At 39.1% G+C, this 25943-nt stretch overlaps 1 protein-coding gene across 1 annotated transcript in view; it reads right to left on the reverse strand.

Annotated features, from left to right (window-relative positions):
• Positions 1-25943, reverse strand: part of FCHSD2 (FCH and double SH3 domains 2) — a 234645-nt gene that overhangs the window by 113295 nt on the left and 95407 nt on the right. Inside the window, exons 5-6 of the mRNA XM_075546243.1 lie at positions 10623-10767; positions 5280-5413 (exon numbers count right to left, since the gene is read on the reverse strand). Coding sequence (XP_075402358.1) covers positions 5280-5413; positions 10623-10767 — 279 coding nt within the window. The remainder of the gene's footprint in view (positions 1-5279; positions 5414-10622; positions 10768-25943) is intronic.

A 25943-nucleotide genomic window follows, 5' to 3' on the forward strand; every position in this document is an offset into this window, starting at 1 on the left:
CTCTGTCCTCTGGGGTCACTATGCGTTGGAATTGACTCAGTCGGAGTGAGTTTGGAGATGGAAGATATGCTTCTTATCTACCTTGTCACATTAATATTTCATCTTTTTTTCCATTTGTTTTTATTTGGCAGGTACCTATGCCTTTTAATCTAGAAAAGCAGAGGTCACAACACCAAGATTTGTGAGTCTATTCAGATGGGAGAGAGGGGCTCTCTACTCCCGTGAAGAGTTAGTCTCAGAAATTCACAGGGCAATTCTACTCAGGTCACCGTGAATCAATTTCAACGTGATGGCAGTGAGTGTGGTTTATTCAGGTATATCAGACTGTGGTACTCCCAATTTTCCTTCTCCTACAGTCATTTATCAGCTAGGTTGGGTTGCTCCCGACTTTTCCAAAATAAGGTCTCAACTTTCAGGCTTCTGTTTCATTTGTTAATCCTCATCTAAAAGGGTACTTAAAAATTTTTATGGAAAAATTCCATTATATTCCATTCCATTTTTTATACAAAACATTTTATTAAGAGCTAATCCAGACATCATATCATTCCACTGTCCACTCACATCAAGCAGGACTGGACAATTGCTACTACAATCAGTTTGAAAACATTTTCTTCCTTCTTGTACTCTCTGAGATCAGCTCCCAGTAAGCCCCCGATCTCCTCTATTTGTACTCCCCAAGAAAGCTTATTCTCACTGTTGTCTCTAAAGGTTCATCAATCCTCAGTTTCATAAACAGAAAAACACATATCAAAGACTCACAAAGGCTACCCACAATGACAAAATACATGAGAGATAAATCCCAATATGAAAGAAAAAATTAAAACAGAAAACATTAACAAACAGATCACGCTCAAAATCTACCAGAGGACAGAGCAATTGATAAAGTTTTAACCATTCAAGCCAAGTTTATCAATTAATCAACTTCAGTCATCTCTCCAAAACTCTGTTTAGTAACCAGTTTATTTCAATCCCTCAATTATGGTTAGATCTTGTAAATGTATTCTGGGCTTCCACCATCATTCAATGGGTTCTGCTTACCAGAATCTCCCAATGTAAGTCAGCAGCTCTCAACCTGTGGGTCATGACCCCTTGGGGGGGGGTGTCAAACGACCTTTTCACAGGGGTCACCCAATTCATAACAGTAGCAAAATTACAGTGATGAAGTAGCAAAAATAATTTTATGGTTGGGGGGTCACCACAACATGAGGAACTGTATTAAAGGGTCGTGGCATTCGGAAGACTGAGAACCATTGATTTAAGCTGATACTATTCTCTCCTTCCGATTTGGATTTCATAATTTAAAATTCTTGGGTCACAGATGTTGGTGTGCTTCTTCCATGTGAACTTAGCTGACATTTCACTTAGATGGCTGACTGATTGTTTGGAAACAAGCCTTTATGAGCCCCCACGCTGTCTGATAGCCAGACACCATCTAATTTCTTGACACTTTGCGACAGCACCCACATCTGTTTTTCCTTCACAAGGGTAAGTATCGAGCAGGGCCATGTCATAGGAACTAATTGTTCTTAGATTGGTGCTAGGATTAAGCACAAGTCTAAAATCCATTATCTTACAATTCATTTTGTCCCATAACCTTTTTGAAGTCCCCCTCTTACTTCTTGTACAGTGTTAAGCTATCAAATAAGATAGTTAATCCTCAAAGATGATAATCTAGAAAAAATAAGACATGTACAAATAATGAACTATACTGGAGTCTCTTTCCTACCATCTGGCCATCAAAAAGAATGGGCACAATATGGATCTCTTTTAGTCAATAGGCCAGGTAGCAGACCTCCAAAATACCTGGCATAGATAAACAAGTACTTCCAGTGCTTCTTCAGCTTTCTGAAACATTTCAAAGAGTATTCCATCAATTCCTGGAGCCTTGTTTTTGGCTACCTCCTGAAACGGCGGAATGTCAAGAAGCTCTTTTTGGTGCAGTATTTCCATCTGATGAGTCCTACATCATTCAATGTTTGCCTATAGAATCTTTCTAAATTGAACCTCAAGGCTTGAATTTTTTCTTGAGTTCTTTCAATTTCAGAAATGCTGAGCATGATCTTCCCTTTGGTTTTTCTAATTCTAGATCCTTGCACATTTTGTTTTCATATTTGGCTTTGTCTTCTTGAGCTTCCCTTTGAAATTTTTTATTCCGTCCTTGACTTCATTCTTTCTTCTATTTGCTATAGCGACTCTATGATTAAGGGCAAAAGTTTCAGATTCTCCTCTGACATCCACTTTGATCAACAAAAAAAGAGTGAGAGCCAGACCTGCAACAAGATGCACTGACACACTGGTGCAAGTCTAGGTAAAGTTTCTATCTGCGGTACAGAGGGTTGCTATGACTCAGAACTGACTCAAACAACCTTCGGGGTAAGGCAGCGTGGTACTCAATGCTCCTGTTCCTACAGTCATATTCCAAATAGTCAGCATTGCACCTGGATTTTCCAAAATAATGCCTTAAGTTTCTGGTTTCTGTTTCATTTGCTAATCCTCATCTACTCCTATGTAATAGTAAGGTGAGTTACTGCTGATAAAATAAGCAGTTACTCTTTAAAGAGAACTATCTAGAAAAACAAGACATACATAAGTGAACTATACTGAGTATTCTTTCCCTATCTATCCCCTAATATTAATATTTCTTATCATTCTATGTGCTAACTTCTCAACTCATTATCTCTGTATTAGTTCATTCTGACAACTGTCATCTGATAGACAAGTGACCAACAAAGCAAGATCCTCTGGTTCAATTCTTGCCCTGAGCCAAATAATCGACCCTAGGGCGAACATGTTCACACCATGCACCACAGGCTCTTCAGAATCCACATATTTAGAATGGAACTCATTCTCTCTTTCAAACCGTATCGTGTCCTTTAACGGCGCCTCTCCCAATGGATACATCCCATTTTATATTCTATCATCTATTACAACTTTATGTAGTCTACTTCTCAACTTCCTTTCCTGATCTCATCTTCATTTAGAAAAACAATTCTTTAAGATTCTTTTCAAATGTTATTTCTTGTGTTAAAAGTTTTCCTTATTAGACAAAATTAATTTCTAATTTTCAGGGGGGACAGGGTTTCCATACTAAAACTGAGAGATATAATTCACTAGCTCAGTAACTTGAAACACTCTTTGAATGTGAATAAATATATTATAAAGTTATATTAAATGTACTTGTGGCTAATTTTAGGGTTTAAACAAAGTTTTCCCTATGTATCCATGTACTCACAGCAGTGAATACAAAACGCAATCAAGATTTTCAAAAGACCTATTTTATGTTTTATTGTTGAATTAATGTTTTAATAAAGTTATACACACATTGATATAAAATATCCAACTTGCTGTGTCCCCTTTGAATTTGGGTAATTTTATAAAGCAGTGCCCTGGGTTGGAAGGTAGAACCGGCAGCTGTGAATTCCAAAATCCAAACCCATGGTCATGGAATCTACTTACAACTCATAGGTACCTTCCAAGACAGACAGCTAGTGGGTTCAAACCACCAAGCGTCTGGCAAGCAGCTGAGTATTAAACCCTCGCCGCCAATCCAAGCTTTTCAGGTAGAGCCTACAACTGTCTTCATTTTCACCCTGTAGGACTAGGTTAAATCAAGCATTTAACTACTCAACCTGTTCTAGAATCCCTGAGATTAAACAAAAATGTTCCTAAAATCCATCATGACTGGATATTCAAGTTCTCCTAATCTAAAAACACCAGGCCTTATTGACTCTATTTAAGTACAGATCTGTATGCTCATAGAAATGAAACAAGCAAAAAAAAGAAACAAAGATACAACTAAAGTAGAAAAATATTAAATAAGTACTTTATATGTATGAGGGGCTTCAAACATTTCATGGAAAAAAAATCTATCCTTTTTATCATTTCATTTTCCATGGACTTTTAAAAGCCCTTGCAATTCATTTACCATTCTTGGTACTAAATAAATTTGCTCAGAGTACTTGAGTTTCGCAAGATGCTTATCGAGTTGTGAAAATGTCTTGCGTGTAAAAACATGTGAATGTATTTGTGCAAGTGTTCAGAGCCTTTCTAACTTTACGATTAGGAGTCCAGACTCCTTGACTTTGCAACAGTAAATCCACTAAATATGAACCTCAGCTTCTCACGGATCCTTTTACAGTCCAGATCTATAAAGTAGGCTCATTTTTTCTCATCACTTTTTATCTTTCAAATTGTCCATGCAAAATTCTTTATTGCCTGCTTAGTATCTTTACTGTTATCAATTGTCAAGTGTTTCTATTCTCAAAATAAAGGCTTTGAAATGCTCACATAATGAAAATGAGTTTCATATAAGCTGATAAAACACACATAACAAATGCCTAAAAAAGTCTTACTGAACTGTTAAAAGATTAGGGGAGTCCCATACTACTTATTGCCCTTTGAACTTGGAAAGAAGCATGTCTGGAGGTCACCTTCTAGCCAAATGGCATAGTGCCTTATAAAATGCTACCACTGATGTAATGTACTCCTTTAGGAAACAAATTATATGAAACCAAATAGTCAACATTTATCCCAAAATAATGCCCAGAGATCAAGATAGGAAGGGAGGCTAGATCAACAGAAACAGAGCAAACAGAAGAGAAATAATGAGAATACTGCCGCATTGTGACAACTGTATATGGTGATATGGAATAAGCTGTATAAAAACTGTTAAACGGTTGGAGAGCAAATGTTTTGAGAATGATGAGGGCAATGAATGTACAAATGTGCTCTACACAATTGATGTATGTATGGATTGTGATAAGAGTTGTATGAGCCCTAATAAAATGATTTAAAAAACCAAACTGTTAAATGGAATCCTAATTTGCTGGTAAACATTCACTTAAAACACAATATTCCAGCTCACTTGGCATGCCCATATCAATGGCGTCCTGGGATCACGGTCATTCTCTTCTACTACACGAAATCTCAATCTAGCAGGAGGGAAATGATATTCCACACACCTCAGCAGTTCTAACTAGACTTTTGCAAAACTTTCAACGCTATAAATTTAATGTGAAAAATCAAATAATCAAATATTCCAATTTTGCTATTTTAAGTTAGGTAAAATGAATCAATATTAAAAATGTGGTAAAAAGCAAGTAAAATTTGTAGAGCAAACAAAGCCAACATAACCTAAGAATGAATCTATGTCTTGTATTAGAGAACAAAGTATTAGCAAAGGTAACATTTATTTGCATAATTAAAATTTTTGACATATAACGTACATATTATACAGTTCAATAATTTATGCATAACTTTAAAAATATTAGTTCGCCTACTTGGCCTCGATGTCAGCTTTCTCTCGTACAGCATGAGCCATCTGTTCAGTCTCAAAGTACTTCTTTTTGCCTTTAGCTAAATCTTTTACTGTTTCTTGTAATTCAGTTTGGATCTTTGTCAACTGGTCCACACACTGTAAAATTCAAAATACAAGTATTAATAGTTTTCAAGCTTATAGAAAATGAGTTTATCCTAAAGAGCATAGGGAAGGCCACACAATGGAAACCCAAGGGAAGAATCAGTACTTTCAGAATCCTTCAAATGGCAAATTAAAATAGAGTGGACAGCTGGTAGATACTGCCATCTCAACTGATGAACCGAATGGTACCACAGTTAGCCTAACAATCATGCTTTGGGAAATACCCTGAGTGCTGCTGCTGATTAATAGTAAGGGAAGGTTTAAAAACAAAAAACTCTTCAAATGTTCTTACTGTTCCAGAGATGATGGTAATAAAGAATAAAGCAATTCTTAATTTCTTCGTCCCTTTATGTCTGGGAAAACCATGTTGCAATGATTACTGAAGAATTAATTCTTAGGAAAAGGCATAAGCAAGCCTGAGCAATTTGACTTGATAAGCCCAAGAAGAAAGAAAGGAACAGGGAAGCTGGGTACAACAAAACAATTATTTCTTAAAAATAGCACTAACCTGACTCCTTGGACACACATAGGTAGTCACTAGATTACATCTGAATGTCCAACTTAGGTACAACTCATAGTTACTAACCAATCCCTGTACAAATTTTATTAAAAATACATGGTACATATGAGGGGGCTTCACTAAGTTTCACAAACCTGAGGTCAGCTTAGGGCAAGCACCAGCAGAAATCTGCTGTGTCTGGAATGGCATTGGTAGTGTTTGTTGGAAGCCAACACAAGCTTAGCAAAGCAGGAGACCCGGCGAGGAACTCTGAAGCAAGGCTCAGCAGTATAGAGCGGAGCAGTACAAGAGGAGAACACGGTTAGAACACTGCCTATACAAAAATAACTTAATGACATGTCACTGGTACTTAGATAGAAGACATACAACACCATTAAGGAAGGGGTCACAGGTGGAAGATATACAAAGGTCCCACCTGGGCAGGTAAAAGCGGAATAACTTCACATTTACAGAGCACTAATAAACACTGGGCAAATCTGCTTAAAAGGGCCTCCATTTAAAGAGCAAAGATGTCACTTTGATAACTAAAACTGACTGCAGCCAGGGTTTCTTAAATGACTCGTGTGTATGGGAAAGCTGGTAATGAATAAGACAGGAGAAGAACTGATGCATGTGAATTATGATATTGGCAAAGAATATTAACTATACCAGGGACTGATTTCCTCAAAAGAAAAGAAATGAAAAAATTTGTGTCGGAAGTACAGCCAGAATACTCCTTAGAAGAGAGGATGATGAAACTGCATCTCGTACTTCGGACATCAGGAGAGACCAGTCCCTCGAGAAGGACAGCATGCTTATTAGCAAAGAGGAGAACCCGCAGTAAAAGGACTGACACAGTGGCTCCAGCGATGAGCTCCAACACAGCAGCTGTGAGGATGGCACAGGGCCAGTCAGTGTTTCATTCTTCTGGACACAGCTTGGCTATGAGTCAGAAGCAACTCAACGGCACCTAAAGACCTCAAGTGTCAAAACTGTGAATAAAAGGCTCATTTAAAACAACTTTGCAGTGTGCACGAAATTTGGACTTGGGCATAATTCTCTAGCTTTATATTGCAAGGAAACCTGAGAAGAATACAAAGTCAACTATCTTACTGGGCAACATAGCTTTGACTCGGATTAGTAAAGTGAATCAGGATTTGGAAAAACTATAATGAGCTGTAAATACCTCGATAGAGAAGTCACTGCTTGAACTACCAGGATGACTGTGGGTGGGCATGCCCATACGTGGGGGTGTAGTAAGTTTTAGTCTCCTGCAGGGTCTGTCTGAGACTGCACGTGTAAATCTCATTCCCTTACCTAGATCTGTCACTTTCAAAACCAAACAGAGCAACTCCTGGGCGGCTTATCCCCACACTGCAGAGATCTGTGCACACACTAACTCCACTAAGGCTAGATGACGCTGGAAACCTCAAGGCCAATGTGGCCTGTGACAGTCAAGCGAATGCAAAGGCTTAGCTATACCTAAAATCACTCCCTGCACAGGTACTATTATTTCAAACATTAATATATTTAGTGTTCAAAACAACGCTATGAAAAAGGTATTATTAGTAGAAGTCCCTTCTTAAAATGAGGGAAAAGAATAAAGAGGCTAAACAACTTATCCAAGGTCATTCAGGTAAAAGTGATGATACCATTTACTATATGGCCCAGGGCAGACATGTGACTGTATTGTGAGGGCCATGTTTTTAAGGTCCTATCGACACCTTTTATCTAAAAATGGTAAGTTTTTTTAATTGACATATGAATTTCACAAAAAAATCCATTATTGTTTAATTAGATTTTCCACAAAATTTTGGAAGTATACTGTAACATGTACATGTCATCAATTGTTTTCAAAGAGTACATATAATTCAGTCCTCTTTAATATACTTAGAAGTCTATTTAGTACATTTAAAAGGCAGAACAACCATCACCATGATCTAATTCCAGAACATTTTCATCATCCCTAAAAGAAATCCTCTAATCATTAGCAGTTACTCCCAGTTTTCCGCTTGCTCTAACTCCTGGGAATTATTAATCTACTTCTGTCTCCATGGATTTGCCTCTACTGGGCATGTCAAGGAAATGGAATCATACACTGTTGTTTATTCTATGGTGAAGAAAGTTTTATATTCAGATTTTAAAAAAGCTACGAAAAACCTTGGTAGATATATGCCAAGCTCTTCCTCAAGAGTTATCAGAGTTGAGCACAGAAATGAGTGTATAAATTCATACCAAAGCTAGGAAATCATACAAAATTATGCCAAATTTTGGTATTTTCACTTAGGAAATTATCAGTGTTTGCATACATGAAGTGTTTGACTTCCTCCTCTTAGCATGTTTTCAAGGTGCATCCATGATACAATGTGTCAGTATTTCATTTCTTTCTCTGGCTGAATAGTATTTCATTGTATGGGTATGCTAAAAAAGAAAGTTTTTACCCAGGAGGAAATAAAAATCTCATTTCTGCTTAATTCTTAATCACAAAACTTTTTATTAGTAAATGATATATTAATAACTGATATGACAATCTGAGATATTTAGAGAAGTGCTTAACATCCCAATAACAGCCCATTTCTAGATGTGAAGAGCTAACAATGTACTCTAAGGCTACACAGACAAAAAGAACCAACACCTGTCTGAAAAATATTAAGTGTGCTTAATGGGAAAATGGGAGCAGATACTTAAAAGAAGAGCTAAGTATATGGTATTTAAAGTATTCACCCAAACAGTGCAGTGTGATCTCAGGAAAGTAATCAATATGACTGCTTCTGAAAACCAGTCTCAGACTCCTGTGGTGATTGATGTATACCAGAAGGGGTGCTAATTTGAGTGTTTTCAGAGGAAAGTGAGCACAGTTAGCTAAGGGGTACCCTGGGAACTGAAAATCATCTGGATAGTCTCAGAATAGCCACACAAAAGTGAATGCTGGTATACAGGTACCTGTGCATGGACATGCACTCTCTCTCTCGCTCTCTCTCTCTCTATCTCTCTCTCTCATTCCTTGCATCCCTCTCCCCAGAAGATTGAGACATTTGATCTCTCCCTATTTCTGGGTGAATAAACATCTTATGGAGAGATTATTTCATTCATTTTCATCTAAAAGGGTTGTTAATTAACCAAATTACTTTCTACATGTACAATGCCAGATACACTGTGATCTTTCAAATCTTTGAAAAGACCTTCACAAAAATCTCCCCAGAAAGTTTTGGCTTTTTTCCTTTACAAATTTCTAAGTAATTGTTTATCAGACATTATTAGAAAATTCCTGCACCAACAGTGAAAAGCTCTCCTGTGATCCTGGCTTCCTAGCATTCAATAAATTCACAACCAAATGTTTTCCATCACCCAAGTGAGCTGTTTGCAGGAATGTGCTCTGCACAAAGCAAAGGAATGTGCTCTACACACAGCAAAATACCAAACATTTACAATACAAACCATCTGACTTAATTCGCAAAGGAAGAGAGGACTTCAGGTCCCCTTTCCATATTAACAATATTGTTATAAAAGGAATTTGCTTTTTCTATGACAGACAAAATTTTACATTTAAAGAAGAAATTTATGTTATGAAAAACTTGATGTAATAAATGCTAAGCTCTTTTATAAGAGCTATCGGCACTGAGCAGACATAGAAATGAGTGTATAAATTTACACTGAAGGCTAGGAAATCATTCAAAATAATGACAAACTTTGATATTTACTCAGGAAATCACCCGTATTTGCATAGTTTATTCACCATGTCTATTTTTTCATAGATTATCTGGCAAAGTTAATACATATGCATCCTTCCACACATGTTCAAACCGACTAACTAAATGCTCCATTAAATCTTATGCACATATATATTTTTATGTACATGTTGATTTCAGAAAATGGAAATCATCTTTGGCAAACAAAGATTAAAAACTGGGGGTTTTGGGGTTAGTTTTAGTTTTTGTCAAATCAAGAAGATCGAAAAGACAGTCAGACTCAAAATACTAGATAGCTTCTGAAATACGTTCCTTAAATATTACTTTAAATATTTCTAAAATATTAATACTTCATGAGAAAATTTTATTTACCAATTAAGCATTATGATAAACTATTTTTATAACCCGATTTCCAAAAGGGAAAAAACTCAATCACCTATTTCAATAATAAGCTTCTCCATAAAACCCCTATTAAGTAAAAAAAAAATGTTTCTATAGATTTTGATTTTCTGTATAATCAAATAAAATACACCTACTTGAAAGCTTTTACTCATTTGTAACCTACACAATTAAATTTCTGAGTATTACACTGATATCTTTTATAGGGGACTATACTTGTTCAGAATGTAGCAAATTCCTTTAATTATTATGAAAAATAAAAAAATCAAACTACGGCAATTTGAAACTAAGCTATAGTAATACACTACACAATACTACTATGTAGGTCTATTTACTTAATTAAGGCTGAAAAGTGATACTTCTCAGCAATATTTAGTGAGCAGTCAGAATGTCCAAAGATTCAAATTACACTCACCTTTCACATTGAATAAAAAGATATAGTCGCTAAAGGGAACATGTTGAAATCAGAAAATCCTAGTAAAATGCCACTAACCAGAAACATTGTGACCATTACTGGAAAGTTCTAAGTTTTAAATAAAGTGGTACATAATAATTTATAAACATCACACTGAATTATTAAAATGCATATAAGAAAGGACAGAAATTGAAACAATACCCTCTTTAGTTGCTGTTCTTTTAAGCTTCTCACTGTCCTTGCAGGGTCAGAAATGAAGTTTTTATAGTTTTCACAGATATTGATCCGCGACTGGGCTACCTGCATTGTTCCCTCGAGAAAAGATTTCCAAACAGGATACATGCTCCTAAATTCAAAGAGGGACAGAAAAGCATTAGGCAGGGACAAGGAAAAGAAGCTGGCTAATCTGTCTCACTGCATGGCCCCTTTATAACTGTCTGTGTGTTCACCATGGCTTACATGCAACTCTCAGCATATACAAAGTATAAACACAGCACATACTCTGTACCCCCATGGCTTGGTCATAGGATACTTGATTTATTCGATATTCTTATTAATGGAATAAAAGAATATACTCATCACAATGCTAGAGAAAGCGAACACTAATAAACAGAATCCTTTCCCCCCTGAAAACTGACTTGCTAGGCCTTCACTGTCTCAGGGTCAGAAATTGAGAATCACTCTTCCTAGTGCAAGAATACAGCAGCACTGAGATCTAGACCAAGTATATTGTTGCTCAAGTACACCGAAACTGACGTGGCTGGAGAAAATTTAAAGTATCATGAACAACTGCTTATGAGCTTGAGAAGTCTAGTTTGCCGAACAAAAACAATCTCTGCTATTGTTACTTGACATCTGGCCAGACCTGTAATAATGTTTAGTCAGTATAACATGGAGGCTTGGAGTCATTCCAAGTAAACCCCATCACTTTTGCTTGAGAAACATGCTCAGCAATCTCTGAGTAGAGTCAAAGAATTATTTATCCTTGTTTTTTCTGACCAATTTCCTTTATCCACTGTCCAAGTTCTAGTATGCACCAAGTAAACATATTTCATAACTTTATCACAACAATGGATGGTACTTTGTCTTTTAAAATGACGTGATGGATTACAATATTCAGCACCTCCTGGGAGCTCCCTTTTGGTGGCGCAAACATTTTCCATGATGACAATGTATGGAACCAAATGCTTCACAAAATGCAAGCTTGGGTCAATGGATAATTGTACAAAAGCAAGACAAAGAATAATCAGTTCAGTTCCCACCCTAGTTAGAACTGAAAATAAATGATAAATTTTGTTTTTCTGCCAAGAGGCTATGCATTAGCTCATGCAATAAAAAAAACCCTATGGATCCATTTAGATGGAAATATTCATTTATTTTTTCAGAGAAGAGGTGTTATTCTTTTTTGGGGGTGGGGGAAGAGGCAACATGATACCCAGAAAAAAATTGTCAGCATAAAAAGTGTTGATGGATTTAAGATGATATTTTATGTCCTCAGTAGCCTTCAGAAAAACAAACCACCAACTTCCATCAAAGTTGTTTGACTCAGAGGGTTTCTGAGGCTATAAATCTTTATGGGAGTGAACAGCCTCATCTTCCTCTCTCTGAGTGGCTGGTGGACTTGAACCACTGACTTTGAAGTTAATAGCCTGACACCAAACCACCAACGCTATCAAAGATTCTTGTTGCATGACAAGTTTTGATCTTCATCACATGTCTTCTTAAACAGTCCAAATAATTAGTTTTTTTTCCAAATACATAATAGCTTATACTATGTTCTGTAGTTAATGTATGGATTGTGATAAGAGTTGTATAAGCCCCAAGAAAAAGATATATTAAATAAAAAATAATGTATAATTTTACTATTTTTAAAACATTTATGGTGACAATGAGAAAGAACCATCATCAATTATGATAAGGAGAAGAAAGATAGGGCGAAACAGAAGGTTTATGACTTCATCCAGACTTTTCTTTCCTTTATTGTGGTATCTTTTTACCCTTTGCCCCTTCATCTAAATAACTGCAGGTCACCCTTCAAATCTTAATTTTAAGTGCCTTAGGGATGTCTTTTTTTAAATAAATAATTTTATTGGGGGCCCTTTTAACAATCCATACATCAGTTGCATCAAACACATTTGTATATATGTTGCCACCATCATTTTCTTTTTTTAAATAATTTTATTGGGGTCTCATACAACTCTTATCACAATCCATATGTACATCCACTGTGTCAAGCACATTTGTACATCTGTTGCCATCAGCATTCTCAAAACATTTCCTTTTTCTTGAGTCCTTGGTATCAGCTCATTTTTCTCCTCCCTCACAAATCCTTGATAATTTAAAAAGTATTATTATTTGGTCATGTCTTATACTACCCAACGTCTTCCTTCACCCATTTTCCTGTTGTCCATCCCCCAGGGAGGGGGTTATATGTAGAGCCTTGGCTGCTTATTTACCTTTAAACCTTTAAGACCCCAGACACTATATCTTTTAATACCCAGGCACCATCAGCTTTCTTCACATTTGCTTATGCACCCATTTTGACTTCAGCAATCATGTCGGAAAGGTGAGCATCACAGAATGCCAGGTTAGTAGAACAAAGTGTTCTTGTGTTGAGGGAGTACTTGAGTAGAGACCCAATGCCTGTCTGCTACCTTAATACTTAACATTTAAATATATAGACCTATATCCCCATCATATTAATATAATTACATATGTGCATGCCTATAATTGTACCTCTATAAATGTCTTTGCCTCCTAGTTCTTTCCTCTATTTCTTTTTACTTTACTCCTGCCCCATCATGTTTGACCTTCATTTTGGCTCTCAGTACATTCACTCGGCTACCTTGAATTTGATCAAACCCCACCAGACATTCTACACCTTTAGGGATGTCTTTCATGATCACTACCAAGCTAACCTCACACAAAATCAAGATCCTCTGATGTTTAAGTGGCTACTGTATTTTCCCTTTAAGGGACTTAACAGTTTTATTATAATTTTGTCCCATTCTCCTTCTTCAACCTGTTCGCCTTGCCTGTCTCACCACTCACAGATTATTGTTATTACAGGATTGTATACATAATCTACTTTTAACTTTTTATTGTGGTTTAGGTGAAGGTTTAGAGAGCAGATTAATTCTGCATTGAACAATTTATGGATATTTTGTTTAAACATTCATTTCAGGCCCCTCAGTGGACGATCATCAATCCCATGTTCTCCCAGTGTTCCTGGTTTTCATTCCTCCTATATTTCTAACCCTCCACCTTGGGTAAATGCTTCCCTTTTGATCTCGAATAGTTGATTATTCTAACACAGAGGTGAGTTCAGTTAGGGTTCCCACCTGTCTCTGGCCAATCAATAATGCTATTGCTTTAAAATGATTTTGAGTTCTGTTCCACATATTTCTCACTCTATCCAGAACCTTCTTATGTAATCCTTTTCAGAGCAGGTGGCCGTGGTAGTCAGAAACCATCTATTTCTTCTGGCCTTATAGTTGTGGAGACTGATGTTTGCATGGTCCTCTAATTGTTTAAGGAGCTTGAGTGCTATAGTAAATTGCACCTTGGGCTGAAAACCACAAGGTCTGCCTTTCACATCCACCAGATCATCCTAGGCCAGCCTCACAATCGTCATCTATGATCCCATTGTAGCAGCCACTACATAAATCCATCTCATTGAGCGTCTTCCTCTTTTTGTTGACCCAATACTTTACCAAGCATGATGTCCTTTGCAAAGGGCTAATAATATTCTGGCTGAACATCTTCCAACACAGATTTGCTTATTCTTCTGGCAGTCCATGGTACTTTCAATATTCCTGCCACATTGTAATTTAAATGCATCAATTCTTCACTGGTTTTCCTTATTTACTATCCAAATTTCACACAGATAAGGGGTGACTAAAAATACAATGGTTTGGGTCAAGCACACGTTAGTCCCCAAAGTGACGTCACTGCTCTTCAATACTCTTAAGAGGTAATGCATATATTTGCCTAATGTGGACTATGGATGGATACAAAATTAAACCCTTGATGATATTTACTTATTGGTCCAATTGTGAGGATTTTATTTTGTTTTTTAACAATAAATTGCAATACATAGTTAGTTGTCTCTAATTTTCATGAGTAAGTGCTTCAAGTCTTCATTTTCAACAAGTAAGGTAGAATAAATATAGTAGAAAATACTTCTTTTTGGGCAATGGGGTGGCTAGTAGGCCACACGCACAGCTACTACCCACCTGTCAGCGGAGGTTGGCATGTTGCTTTGCTGTTAAACAGGTTTGGTGAAGCTTCCAGACTAAGATAAACTAGGAGAGAGGTCTGTCCTGAACAGATCATGGGACTGGTGTGAGACCAGAGAGCATTTTGTTCTGTTGGCACGTCATTCCTATGACATTGGGGCTGATCCATAGCAGCTGACAATACTTCTGGTTTACATAACAGTGTTAGTTCCAAGGCAAGTGATATTTTTATTCTGATTGGGGGGAGGGGGGGATTTGAACAGTGCTTTTTTCCCACCAGATTTCACATAAAGTAATTTTGAGTATAAGCAAAGGCATCAAGGCACCAAATGGGTGTTTGCTATTCTTTTCCAGACAGGAAATGAGGCACAAGATTATACAAGGAAGGAAGGAAGGAAATTCTTTTAAAGATCTATTGATATGCTATGCAATATGTTTGAATTGTGGTGCTGGCAAGAAATATTGAAAGTGCCATGAACTGACAAAAGGACAATCAAATCTGTCTTGGAAGAAGTACAGCCAGAGTGCTCCTTAGAGGCAAGGATGGTGAGACTTCATCTTATGTACTTCAGACATGGTGTCAGGAGAGATCAGTCCCTGGAGGACATTATGCTTGGTAAAGTGGAAGAGCAGCGAAAAAGAAGGCCCTTGATGAGACGGATTGATACCTTGATGAGTGGCTTCACCAATGGACTCAGGCCTAGGATGGGGCAGGTTTCATTCTGTTGTGCACAGGGTCACTATGGGTCTGAACCACTTGACAGCACCTCACAACAACATGCTGAGCAGTCCACACTTATAATCTAATCCTTGCTACAACTTTCTGAGGTAAACATTATTTGCATTTTATAGAGGAGAAAAGTATAGCTCGGAGGTATTGAAATGTTTAGGGACATTAATAGGAAATAACCTAGATTTTGCTTTTACAAATACAACCCCCACCCCACTTCCACCCTGCCCGACACTAGTACCACTTTCAATCATCCAACCTCTGATCAACACCTAATATTCTACTACTCTCCTTAGGTCCCTGATTCCAACAATTATCCAACATTATCCAAACCCACAATCCTTCTGATGCTCTTTTCTACTGTCTCTTGCTCCTCGTAGCATCTCCCTTAGCTCCTCAACTAGCCTAAAGTTTTTGCCCCTCACTATAATTGCTCCCTTACAAACACACTATTACACTTGCCCTCTTTCCATCATACTCTACATGTCCTTTCTAACCTTGGCTAAATTAAAAACTATGTTAACACCAAGTCAAAGTCCATACGGCAGAACATGACTGGGACAAAAATGTATGCTGTCTGGACTCCTTTTAAATTGAGAAAAAAATTCATGAAAAATAAATCTGAGTATTGTCAACTGCTGCCCACCATTCTTTTATTTTTAATAAACCATTTTATTGGGGCTCATACAACTCTTATTACAATCCATACATACATCAATTGAGTAAAGCATCCTTATACATTTGTTGACCTCATCATTCTCAAAATTTGCCTTTTACTTGGGTTCCTGGAATCAGCTCATTTTCCTTTTTTCCCTCCCCCTCCATCCCTGCTCCCCCTTCCCTCATGAACCCTTAATAATTTATAAATTATTATTTTATCTTATCTTACACTGCCTGGCATCTCCCCTCACCCACTTTCCTGTTGCCCATCCCCCAGAGAGGTTACATGTAGATCCCCGAGATTGGTCCCCCCTTTCTACACCCCCTTCCCTCCCAGTGTCGCCACTCTCACCACTAGTCCTGAGGGGTTCATCCATCCTAGATTCCCTGTCCTGAGTGGTTCATCTGTCCTAGATTCCCTGTTTCCAGAACCCTACTGCACCGCTGTGCATCCTCTGGTCTAACCAGGTCCTCAAGGTAGAATTGGGATCATGATAATAGGGGGGGTGGGGGAGGGGAACAGGGAGTGTTCAAGAACTAGAGAAAGGCTGTGAGTTTCATTGTTGCTACACTGCACCCTGAGTGGCTCATCTCCTCCCCACTACCCCTCTGCAAGGGATGTCCAGCTGTCTACAGATGGGCATTGGGTCCCCATCATGTACTCCCCTCATTCATGGTGATATGATTTTTCCCCCTGCTTTTGGTGCTTGAAACCTGGTCCATTCAGCCCTTCATGATCACACATGTTGGTGTGCTGCTTCCATGTGGGCTTTGTTGCTTCTGGGCTAGATGGCCGCTTGTTTACTTTCAAGCCTTTAAGTCCCCAGACTATCTCTCAACAGCCGGGCACCATCAGCTTTCTTCACCACACTTACTTATGCACACATTCATCTTCAGTGTTTATGTGAGGAAGGTGATCACACAATAATGGTTTTTGTTCTTTGGTGTCTGCTATCTGGTCCGTTCAACACATTGTATTCACTTAGGCTGTGTGCTTCTTCTCTGTGGGATTTGTTGCTTCGGAGCTAGATGGCCGCTTGTTTGCCTTTAAGTCTTTAAGACCCCAGACACTATATCTTTTTGATAGCCGGACACCATCAGCTTTCTTCACCACATTTGCTTATGCACACGTCTGTCTTCAGTGATCATGTTGGGAAGGTGGGTATCATGGAATGACCGTTTACCTGATCAAGGTGCTATTGTATTGAGGGAATGTGTGCGAGGAGGCCCAATGTCTACCTGCTACCCTATTACTGAACCTATAAATATATGCACCTAGGTCTATTTCCCCCATAATCATAAATGTATTTACGTATGTACATGTTTGTATTTAGGCTTCTATGTATGCCCTTTTCTTCCTAGTCCTTTCCTCTATTTCCTTACGATTTCCTCCCGTCCCACTACCATGTTCAGCCTTCATTCTGGTTTCAGTAATTCCTCTTAGTTACCTTGCCCTTGGTCACTCCCTACCAGTCCTCCCATTCCCTCCCTGGCACTGGTTTTGAACCACTCATTTCCCTAGTCCCTGTGTTGCTGCCCACCATTCTATCTTCCCCTAGTCCATTTACTCTCTTACTCTTCTAGACAAGTACTTCCCATTTCTTTCTTCGTTCCTCTGACAGTTTTAGCTGACAAGGAAGCTGCTATAAGACACTACTCGCCCACCAATCTCTTTCTTTGTACCTATGCACTACCATCTCCTCTATTAGATGGATATCAGTGATCTTCAGGTCCGCCCTTCACAATGACACCACTTCTGTGGTAAAGTGGTATTACTTGCAATAGCTCTTCTATCCATGGTCCTTGTAACTGGGTGAGAGCATGGAGATAAATTGTAGAGGACTCTTACTTGGGGATTGGTCACTTTTGCCATTCCACTTAATATAAGTGAGTCATCTCAGAAGTATGTACAGAGAATCCACTGGTCATCAAGAAAGAAAGAAATCATTAGTAGACCTTATGGGAACTCTCTGTGTGAAGTGTTGAAGGTAGTAGGGGCACCAGAGGCTATAGAATCAGGACTGTGAGAGCAAAGGGGCTGGGTTAAGACCAGGAGGCAGAGTCATGAGCTGGGAGAGTTGAGTGCCTTCAGCTTGCAGAGTGGGTGGTCATTTGGGTATTTATCAGCACTGAAGGAGCGTTGTCATACTTGTCTGAGCACGGTTGAGAGGCTGAGGACCAGAGAGAAGTTTGCTGGCACAGCTAAAAGATTCTGACTTGGTCAACCTGTTAATTTCCCTAACAGTCCCCATCATTGTAAGTATTTGTCGGTAAGTTCTGGGACCCAGCGGAGTAGAGTATCCTATGAGGGATGGGTTAGTGTCAAGAAAGAGTAAAGGAAGTTGGAGGGTGGGGACATGTCTGATCTCTGCCTGAGAGAAAGCAGTCTTGGTCAGATTTGAGTTCGAGTCACCTTCTCCTTTGTGCAGCCACAGGAGCTAAAACATGGCCATTTCATCACCTCTCAATTAAGAAGATTCATCAAGTAATTATGCTTTCTCCTTAAGCAGAAACATTTCTTCCTCTACTCGATCAGTTTCATCAGTATATAAACATGCTATATATCATCTATCTAAAGAAACAACACTCCATCAACCTCATATTTCTCTCTAGCACCTCCATTCTAACTCCCACTTTGCAGCAAAATTCCTGCTAAGAATTATTTCCTCACTTCTTCAGGTTTTTTCTTTCTTCCTTTACTTCTGCATGAATCAGGTTTTGGATTCAATCTCCTAAAAATGCTCATAAAATTCTTCAAAGATCTCCCCATAGCTAATCCCAATAGACAAATCAAGGATTGATCCTCAATATTACTCAACCCAGCAGCAGCACTACAGAGCCGTGGTGCTTAGGGGGTTAAATGGTGGGCTCCTAACCACCAATCACTCCTGGGAGAAAGATTAAGCTTTCTACACCCATAAAGAACTGCAGTCTCAGAAACCCAGAGGGGCAGTTCTACCCGGTCCTGTAGGGTCACTATGCAACAGGATGGACTTGATGGGATCAGCAACAACTGACCGAGTTACTTTTACTTTCTTGAGATGCTTTTCCACGTGGCTTCTAGGAAAGTACTCCCTTGGCTCTCCTCCTACTTCACCATCTGCTCCTTAGTCACTTCCTCATTTCTCACTGTTCTGTCAATGCTGGAGAATCCCAGAGTTCATTCTTCAGCTTCTTATTCTAATTACATTTGTGTTTTACATGAGTGTATCCAGTTCTCATGCTTTAAATACCACGGCTATGCTGACACTTCCTGAATTCGTAATTCTAGCAGACAGTCCTCCTGTGTGGGACACTAGCACTGAGGGAATAGAACTGGGACTTATTCCGACTGGTAGGAGGGAACCTGGAAGACTAGTGTGCCATGGCAGGAAGACCGCCACTCTAGTAGTTGGAGATATAGTCCGAGTTCATTTTCCTGCAGTAGTCTACCATTTCCACACTTTCTCCCCTTAAAGCTGTGCTGCCTTAATGTGAGCAAATGGTTGATTCTACCTCTCCATAGAAGCAGACATTCCTATTGGCTCTATTTCTTCCCACTGCTGCATCTAATCCCTCTCCGCTTCCTCCAATAGCAGATGTGCATAGGGGGGCTTTATCCCCCAAGCCTGAATTCAAAATGTTTACAATAAGCCTGAATTTTTGGCTATATTAATTGGATCATGAAGTTTTGCCTTGACAGCTTTCAATGTATAGAAAATAACCATGTTGCCCATGTGAATCTTTTAAATTTTATATATAAAACAAAAGGGGGAGTTGTGGGATTATAAAGAAACTTCCCCAGCTTTGTCTCCCCCAAAGATATGCCAAACATTAGAGGCTGTTTGCCAGCATATGGTGGGAGGCCAGATGCTTAGAGACATCCTCCCTGAAGGCTGTCAGTTGTCAGACTACTGTCTGGGCCCACCACAAGTAGGACCTGCTCCCTGCTATTAAGAACAATGGGCTACTTCTCCCTGAAAGCTTGCGACCCTATAGGTGGGGTTTACACCCTACCGATAACGGTTTCTATGGAGATCCAGAGAACAGGTCAAACCTGCTCAGTAACATCCAAAGTTAGGCTGCCATCCTGAATCTAGGATCTGCCCATCTTGTCACATGTGGGCCCCCAATTCCTCCTCTTCCTATTGTGCATATCCATAGATTGTCCCCCTCTCACTGCTGTATAACCTATAGTGTAACCCCTTCCTGAGACATATGTCTTTACCTGTAATTAGGGGGCTTGCACCCCCCCCCCAAAGTATATAAGCCTGGGTTAGCAATAAAGAGCTCTCTCGGGCTCCCCTCTTGGCCTCCATTCCCCCATCCTTTCTCCCTGTCCTCGCTCAGTTCCCTTTCCCTTTGTCCTTCCCTCCCCCCTCTCTCCTGCCCTTTGGCCCCTTATCTCCACGTGGACCACCAGGCAGGGCTGAGGTGAGCATGCTACCATGAAACGTGTCTGACTCCATTATTTCAATATCTTTTTTATCTCTCATGTTCTCTATGACTTTACTATAATATTTACTTATTATCACCATACAATTGCGCCTATTGAACCTGCAATTAGTTGTGGGGGGCTGGCATTTCCTCCACACTCCTAACCTCCAACTGCCTACTCAACAAGTCCGTGTGGATATTTAATAGGATTCTTAATCCTAACATGTCCACAATAAAATGTGACTTCCCTAAAATCTGTGCTGGCAACGATCTGGTTTGACAGCTACTCTAACCTTCTAATCCTCAAGCCAAATCACCGACAGTTATCACTGATCTTCCTTCTCTCGCAGCCCACGTCAAAACCACCCAGAAATCCTGTTGGCTAGATGTTTAAAATGCATATGGAATCTGATTACTCCATCTTTTACTGCTGTCACCCTGGCTTAAACCACCACGTGCCTGGATTATCACACAGGCTTTCTAACTGACCTCTAGGCTTCTTTGTGACTCATTCTAAAGGCTGCTCCCTACACAGCAGTGATTCCCGGGCCATCATTTCCAGGCACTTGGTATTTGGCTTACTCTCCTGAGCATTTTCTATCAATTAACGTGTATTCATTTGTTTCTTGTGTGTCTTTACTCACTAGAACGTGAGTTCTGCTTGGCTGAAGCTTTTGTCTACTGTTGTATCCTCAGCACCAAGATGAGAGTCTAATCTACTAGGCACACAAGAATTATGGGCTAGAGAAAGCATAGAGGGGGTAATGGAGTCTAGATTGAAACCCATATTGTCTCACTCCTATGCCTCCTCTCTTCTACTGACAGAAATTGCTCTCAGTTTAAGTAAATGGAGACCTGGGGCCCTAGTAATTATGTGTTGCGCTGCTAAGTGCAAGGTCAGCAGTTCGAATCCACCACCAACTCCACTGGGGAAAGATGAGGCTTTCTACTCCGATAGAGAGTTACAGTCTTGGAAACCCACAGAAGTAGTTGACTCAATGGCAGTGATTTTGGGTTTTAGTCTCAGTAATAAAGCTATAGATCAAAATGTGCCCCTTCACTGGGACAAGTATTTGCCTAGACCGTAATATCTCTGCAAACAAATTCTTCCAGTTTCTCCTGTGCCATTATTTTCCTAGTTTTGTATTTTTCTTTATAATGATATAGATTTTAATATAAAATATATGTGCTTTACAATTTTGTATAACTACTCTAACTGAAAAATAACATTTGCAATAAAATTATGGTATAACCAGTAAAATATGTGAAAATGTTCATCCATATATAGCCTGAAGTCATGCTATGAAATAATTCTTGTATGACTACCATAGTGGACAGCAGAGACCCAGAGAAAAGTTTATCATGAATAATTTTTCATTAAAAAACAAAACTACTGCCTTTTGGCTCTCTGCGTGGTACCATGACGGTCACCAAGAACAAGAGCCTTACAAAAGATGGCAAAAAAGGAGCTAAGAAGAAAGCAGTCGGTCCATTTTCTAAGAAAGAACGGTATGATGTGAAAGCACCAGCTAGGTTCAGTCTAAGTATTGGGAAAACACTAGTCGCCAGGACTCAAGGAACCAAACTTGCATCTGATGGCCTCAAGGGTCGCGTTTTTGAAGTGAGCCTTGCTGGTCTGCAAAATGACGAGGTTGCCTTTAGGAAATTTAAGCTAATTACTGAGGACGTTCAGGGCAAAAGCTTCCTGAACCAACTTCCACGGCATGGGTCTTACGCAAGACAAGATGTGCTCCAATGTGAAAAAATGGCAGACCATGATTGAAGTTCATGTTGATGTCAAAACTACCAAAGGGTATCTGCTTCGTCTGTTCTGTGTTGGTTTACTAAAAAATACACTAATCAGATTCAGAAGACCTCTTATGCTCAGCATCAGCAGGTCCACCAAATCTAAAAGAAACTAATGACAATCATGACCCAAGAGGTATGGACACATTATCTGAAAGAAGTGGTCAATAAATTGATTCCACACAGCATTGTGAAAGACAGAGAAAAGGCTTGCCAATCTATTTAGCCTCTCCATTATAAGTTTGTCAGAAAAGTGAAAATGCTGAAGGAATTCAAGTCTGAATTGGGAAAACTCATAGAGCTTCATGGTGAAGGTGGTAATTCTGGAAAAACTACTGAAGATGAGACAGGTGCGAAAGTGGAATGAGCTGATGGCTATGAGCCACCATTTCAAGAATCTGTTTAAAATACACACGTTTAATACTGATAAATAAAAGGTCTTATTTGTGAAAAACAAACAAACATCAAATTAATCTTGCCTATGGTGATGGTAAAAAAGCTACACAACACTTATTATACATATAAAAATACAAATGAGTTCATGTGGAACAGGTGAAATGTAATTATTGTTAGAAGTCAATAAGTTGGTTCCAACTAAGAGTGAGCCCACGGGCAACAGAAGGAAACACTACCATCCACTGTGACACTCTCATAATAGTTGCTGTTGGAGCCACTGCGGCCATCCAACTAGGTGAAGGTCCTTCTCTAGTTGTTGACCCTCTTATTTATCAAGTCATGTCTCCAGAGACTATCCTCCTGATGACATGTTCAATGTACATGAGATGAAGTCTTGCCATCCTACCTCGTAAGGAGCATTCTCACTGTACTTTTTCAACAGATTTGGCAATCCATAGTATATTTAATATTCTTCACCAACATTACAATTCAAAGTCATCCATTCTCCTGTCTTCCTTATTTGTTGTCTAGCTTTTGCATGCCTATGAGGTAACTGAAAATACTGTGGCTCAGGTCAAGCAAGTTTTGTTCTTCAATATGAAGTTTTTTGCTTTTTTAACACTTTGTGGTAGTTACATAATCTGGTGTCGATTTGGGACTTGAGAGGATTAAGAGTGAAGAGGTAGAGTCTAGTCTGTGTGGGCATGGTTTTCTTCCGAGAATTCTGGGAAATCAGGTTTTTCCTCCTTGGAAGCTGGACTTTCACTACTTCACTTCTTTGGAGACTCCCTAATGACAAGGCTGACTTTCTGCAAAACAGCCCAGAGAAGCCACATGAACCAACCCTGATGCTGAGAACCCTGGACCTGGAGAAGCCACGTGGAGACCCCTGCCAGAGCTGCAATGCTTACGCTGCCACTGGATCCAAAGACTTTCTACCCACTGGCCCATGAATGTCTTGCATTTGGTGTCACTGCATGCGTTTCATGAGTCTGAAGAGGTCTTTATAGACTGGTATCGGACCTAGGGCCTAATATCAGACTTATGGGCGTGGACTGGACTGGGTTGGGATGCTTTCTTAATGTACATATAAAACTCTCTCTTATACACACTTGTCTCTATGAATTCATTTCTCTAGTCTGTCTGGACTAATACACACTTTAAGGATCTTTTGGACCAGACTTGCCCCAAGCAACACATTGTTTGATATCCTGATCACCGCTAGGGGGATGAAAGTAGGGGTTGAATGTGAATCCAAGTAAAAGAAAATCCTTGAAATTTTCAATATTTTCTGTTTATTGTGATGTTGCTTACGGGTTCAGGTGTGGGGATTTTTTATTTCTTTGAGGTGCAATTCCTATTGAGACAGCATATAGAATAAGGGTTTTGGGGGGCAGGGGGGCTCAGTGGTGGAGGGAGGGATGAAGAGGAGAGACGATGTCAAGGAGTCCAGGATGAAAAAGAATGTTTGGAAACTGATTGGGGTAGCAACTGTACAATTCTGCTTGACGTGAACTATGGAACTATATTAATAATAATAATAATAATAAGGCTACAATCTGTGATCTCCATGAGTAAATGCTTTAGTTCCTCTTCACTTTAAGCAAGCAAGGTTGTAACATCCACCTGCATACTATAGGTTGTCAATGAATCTTCCTCCAATTAATTAATTAATTCTTCAATTAATTCAGCTTCTTGGATTTTAGTCAGCATTTGCATTAAATATGATGAAAGGAAATAATCTTGACAAACACCTTCCCTGAATTTAAACTATGCAATATCCTCTTTGCTCTAACAAATGACTTCCTCTTGGTCCATGTGCAGGTTCTGCACAAACACCAGTAAGTGTTCTGGAATTAGGGTTCTTTTAAATATTATCCACAATTTGTTATGATCCACATACGTGAATGTCTCTGCACAGTTAATGAAGGTAAACATCTTTCTGGTATTCTCTGTTTTTAGCCAAGATCCATCAGACATGAGCAATGATCTCCCTCATCCCATGTCCTCCTTTGAATTGGCTTGAATATCCGATAGGACCCCACTAATGTACTGCTACAATTATTTTTAATTACAGTCAGCAAATTTTTGTGGGTGGTAAAAATGGTATTAATAATTTTTGCATTCTGTTGGGTCACCTTTCTTTGGACACAAATATGTATCTTTTCCAGTTAGCCATGTAGCTGTCTTCCACTTTTTAAAAAGGAACTTTTTATTGTGAATTGAATGAAAGTTTATAAAGCAGATCATCAGTTTTACACTGAACAATATATCCATATTTTTTTTTACATCTCATTCACTGAACTTTGTCCTTAGGTAAATGTTGCCCTTTTGATCTTAAATGGATGTATTCTAAGATGGTGTTTACCTTATAGGCTTGCTTATTGTTTGTATGCAAATTGGACCAATACGGTGAGTTCAGTTCCAAACCTGAGGGGTTCCAAACCTTGGGGGGGGGGGGGGGCTCTCACCAGTATCTATACATCCAACCAGTAGGCCTTTTATGATTTTGAATTTTGTTCCACATATTTTCCAACTCTATCCAAGATCTTCTAATGTGATTCCTTTGAGAGCATTTGGTAGTGGTGGCTAGGTACTATGTATTTCTTCTGGTCTCAGAATTGTGGAGAATGATGTTGATGTCGTCGCTAATCCATTGGACTGTTCCTCAGTGTCCTTAGATTGTGATGAATCTTTTTCCTCTAGATGAGGAGAGACCAATTTAGATAGCCACTCGGGAGCTTTTAAGGCATTCTCAAACTATGGCTACGGACCACATGCAGCCCACCTAGGAGATCTACCCTGTCCACCAGGTATTTTTGCCCCATTTGTTTTTTTACTTCAAGATAAGGTATGTGCAGTGTGCATAGGAATTTGTTGTTTGTTTTGTTTTTTAACTATAGTCTGGCCCTCCAATGGGTCGGAGGGACAGTGAACCGGTCCCCTGTTTAAGAAGTTTGAGGACCCCTGCCCCAGTTGCTACATACCAAAGTACAATGTTGAACATTATAATTGTGAACTATGTGATGCCAATTGACTTTGGTATCCTGAGACTAGAGTCCTAAATTCCAGGACCAGTGACTCATTCACTCAAGGTGTTTGGTTATACCTAGAAAATTACAAAACTTTGCCCCCGTATGCTCCACCACATTCATGGATATGTTTGCAGCAAAGGTAAATACACACATATAAATATCCTGCTAACACACACGTTAGCTCTTAAAATGACTGAAAATAAACAAATTCCTTTTGGTGACATGGCCTTGTGTATCCTTT

This window comes from Tenrec ecaudatus, chromosome 4 (assembly GCF_050624435.1).
Source record: "Tenrec ecaudatus isolate mTenEca1 chromosome 4, mTenEca1.hap1, whole genome shotgun sequence".
Taxonomy (NCBI): Eukaryota; Metazoa; Chordata; class Mammalia; order Afrosoricida; family Tenrecidae; genus Tenrec; species Tenrec ecaudatus.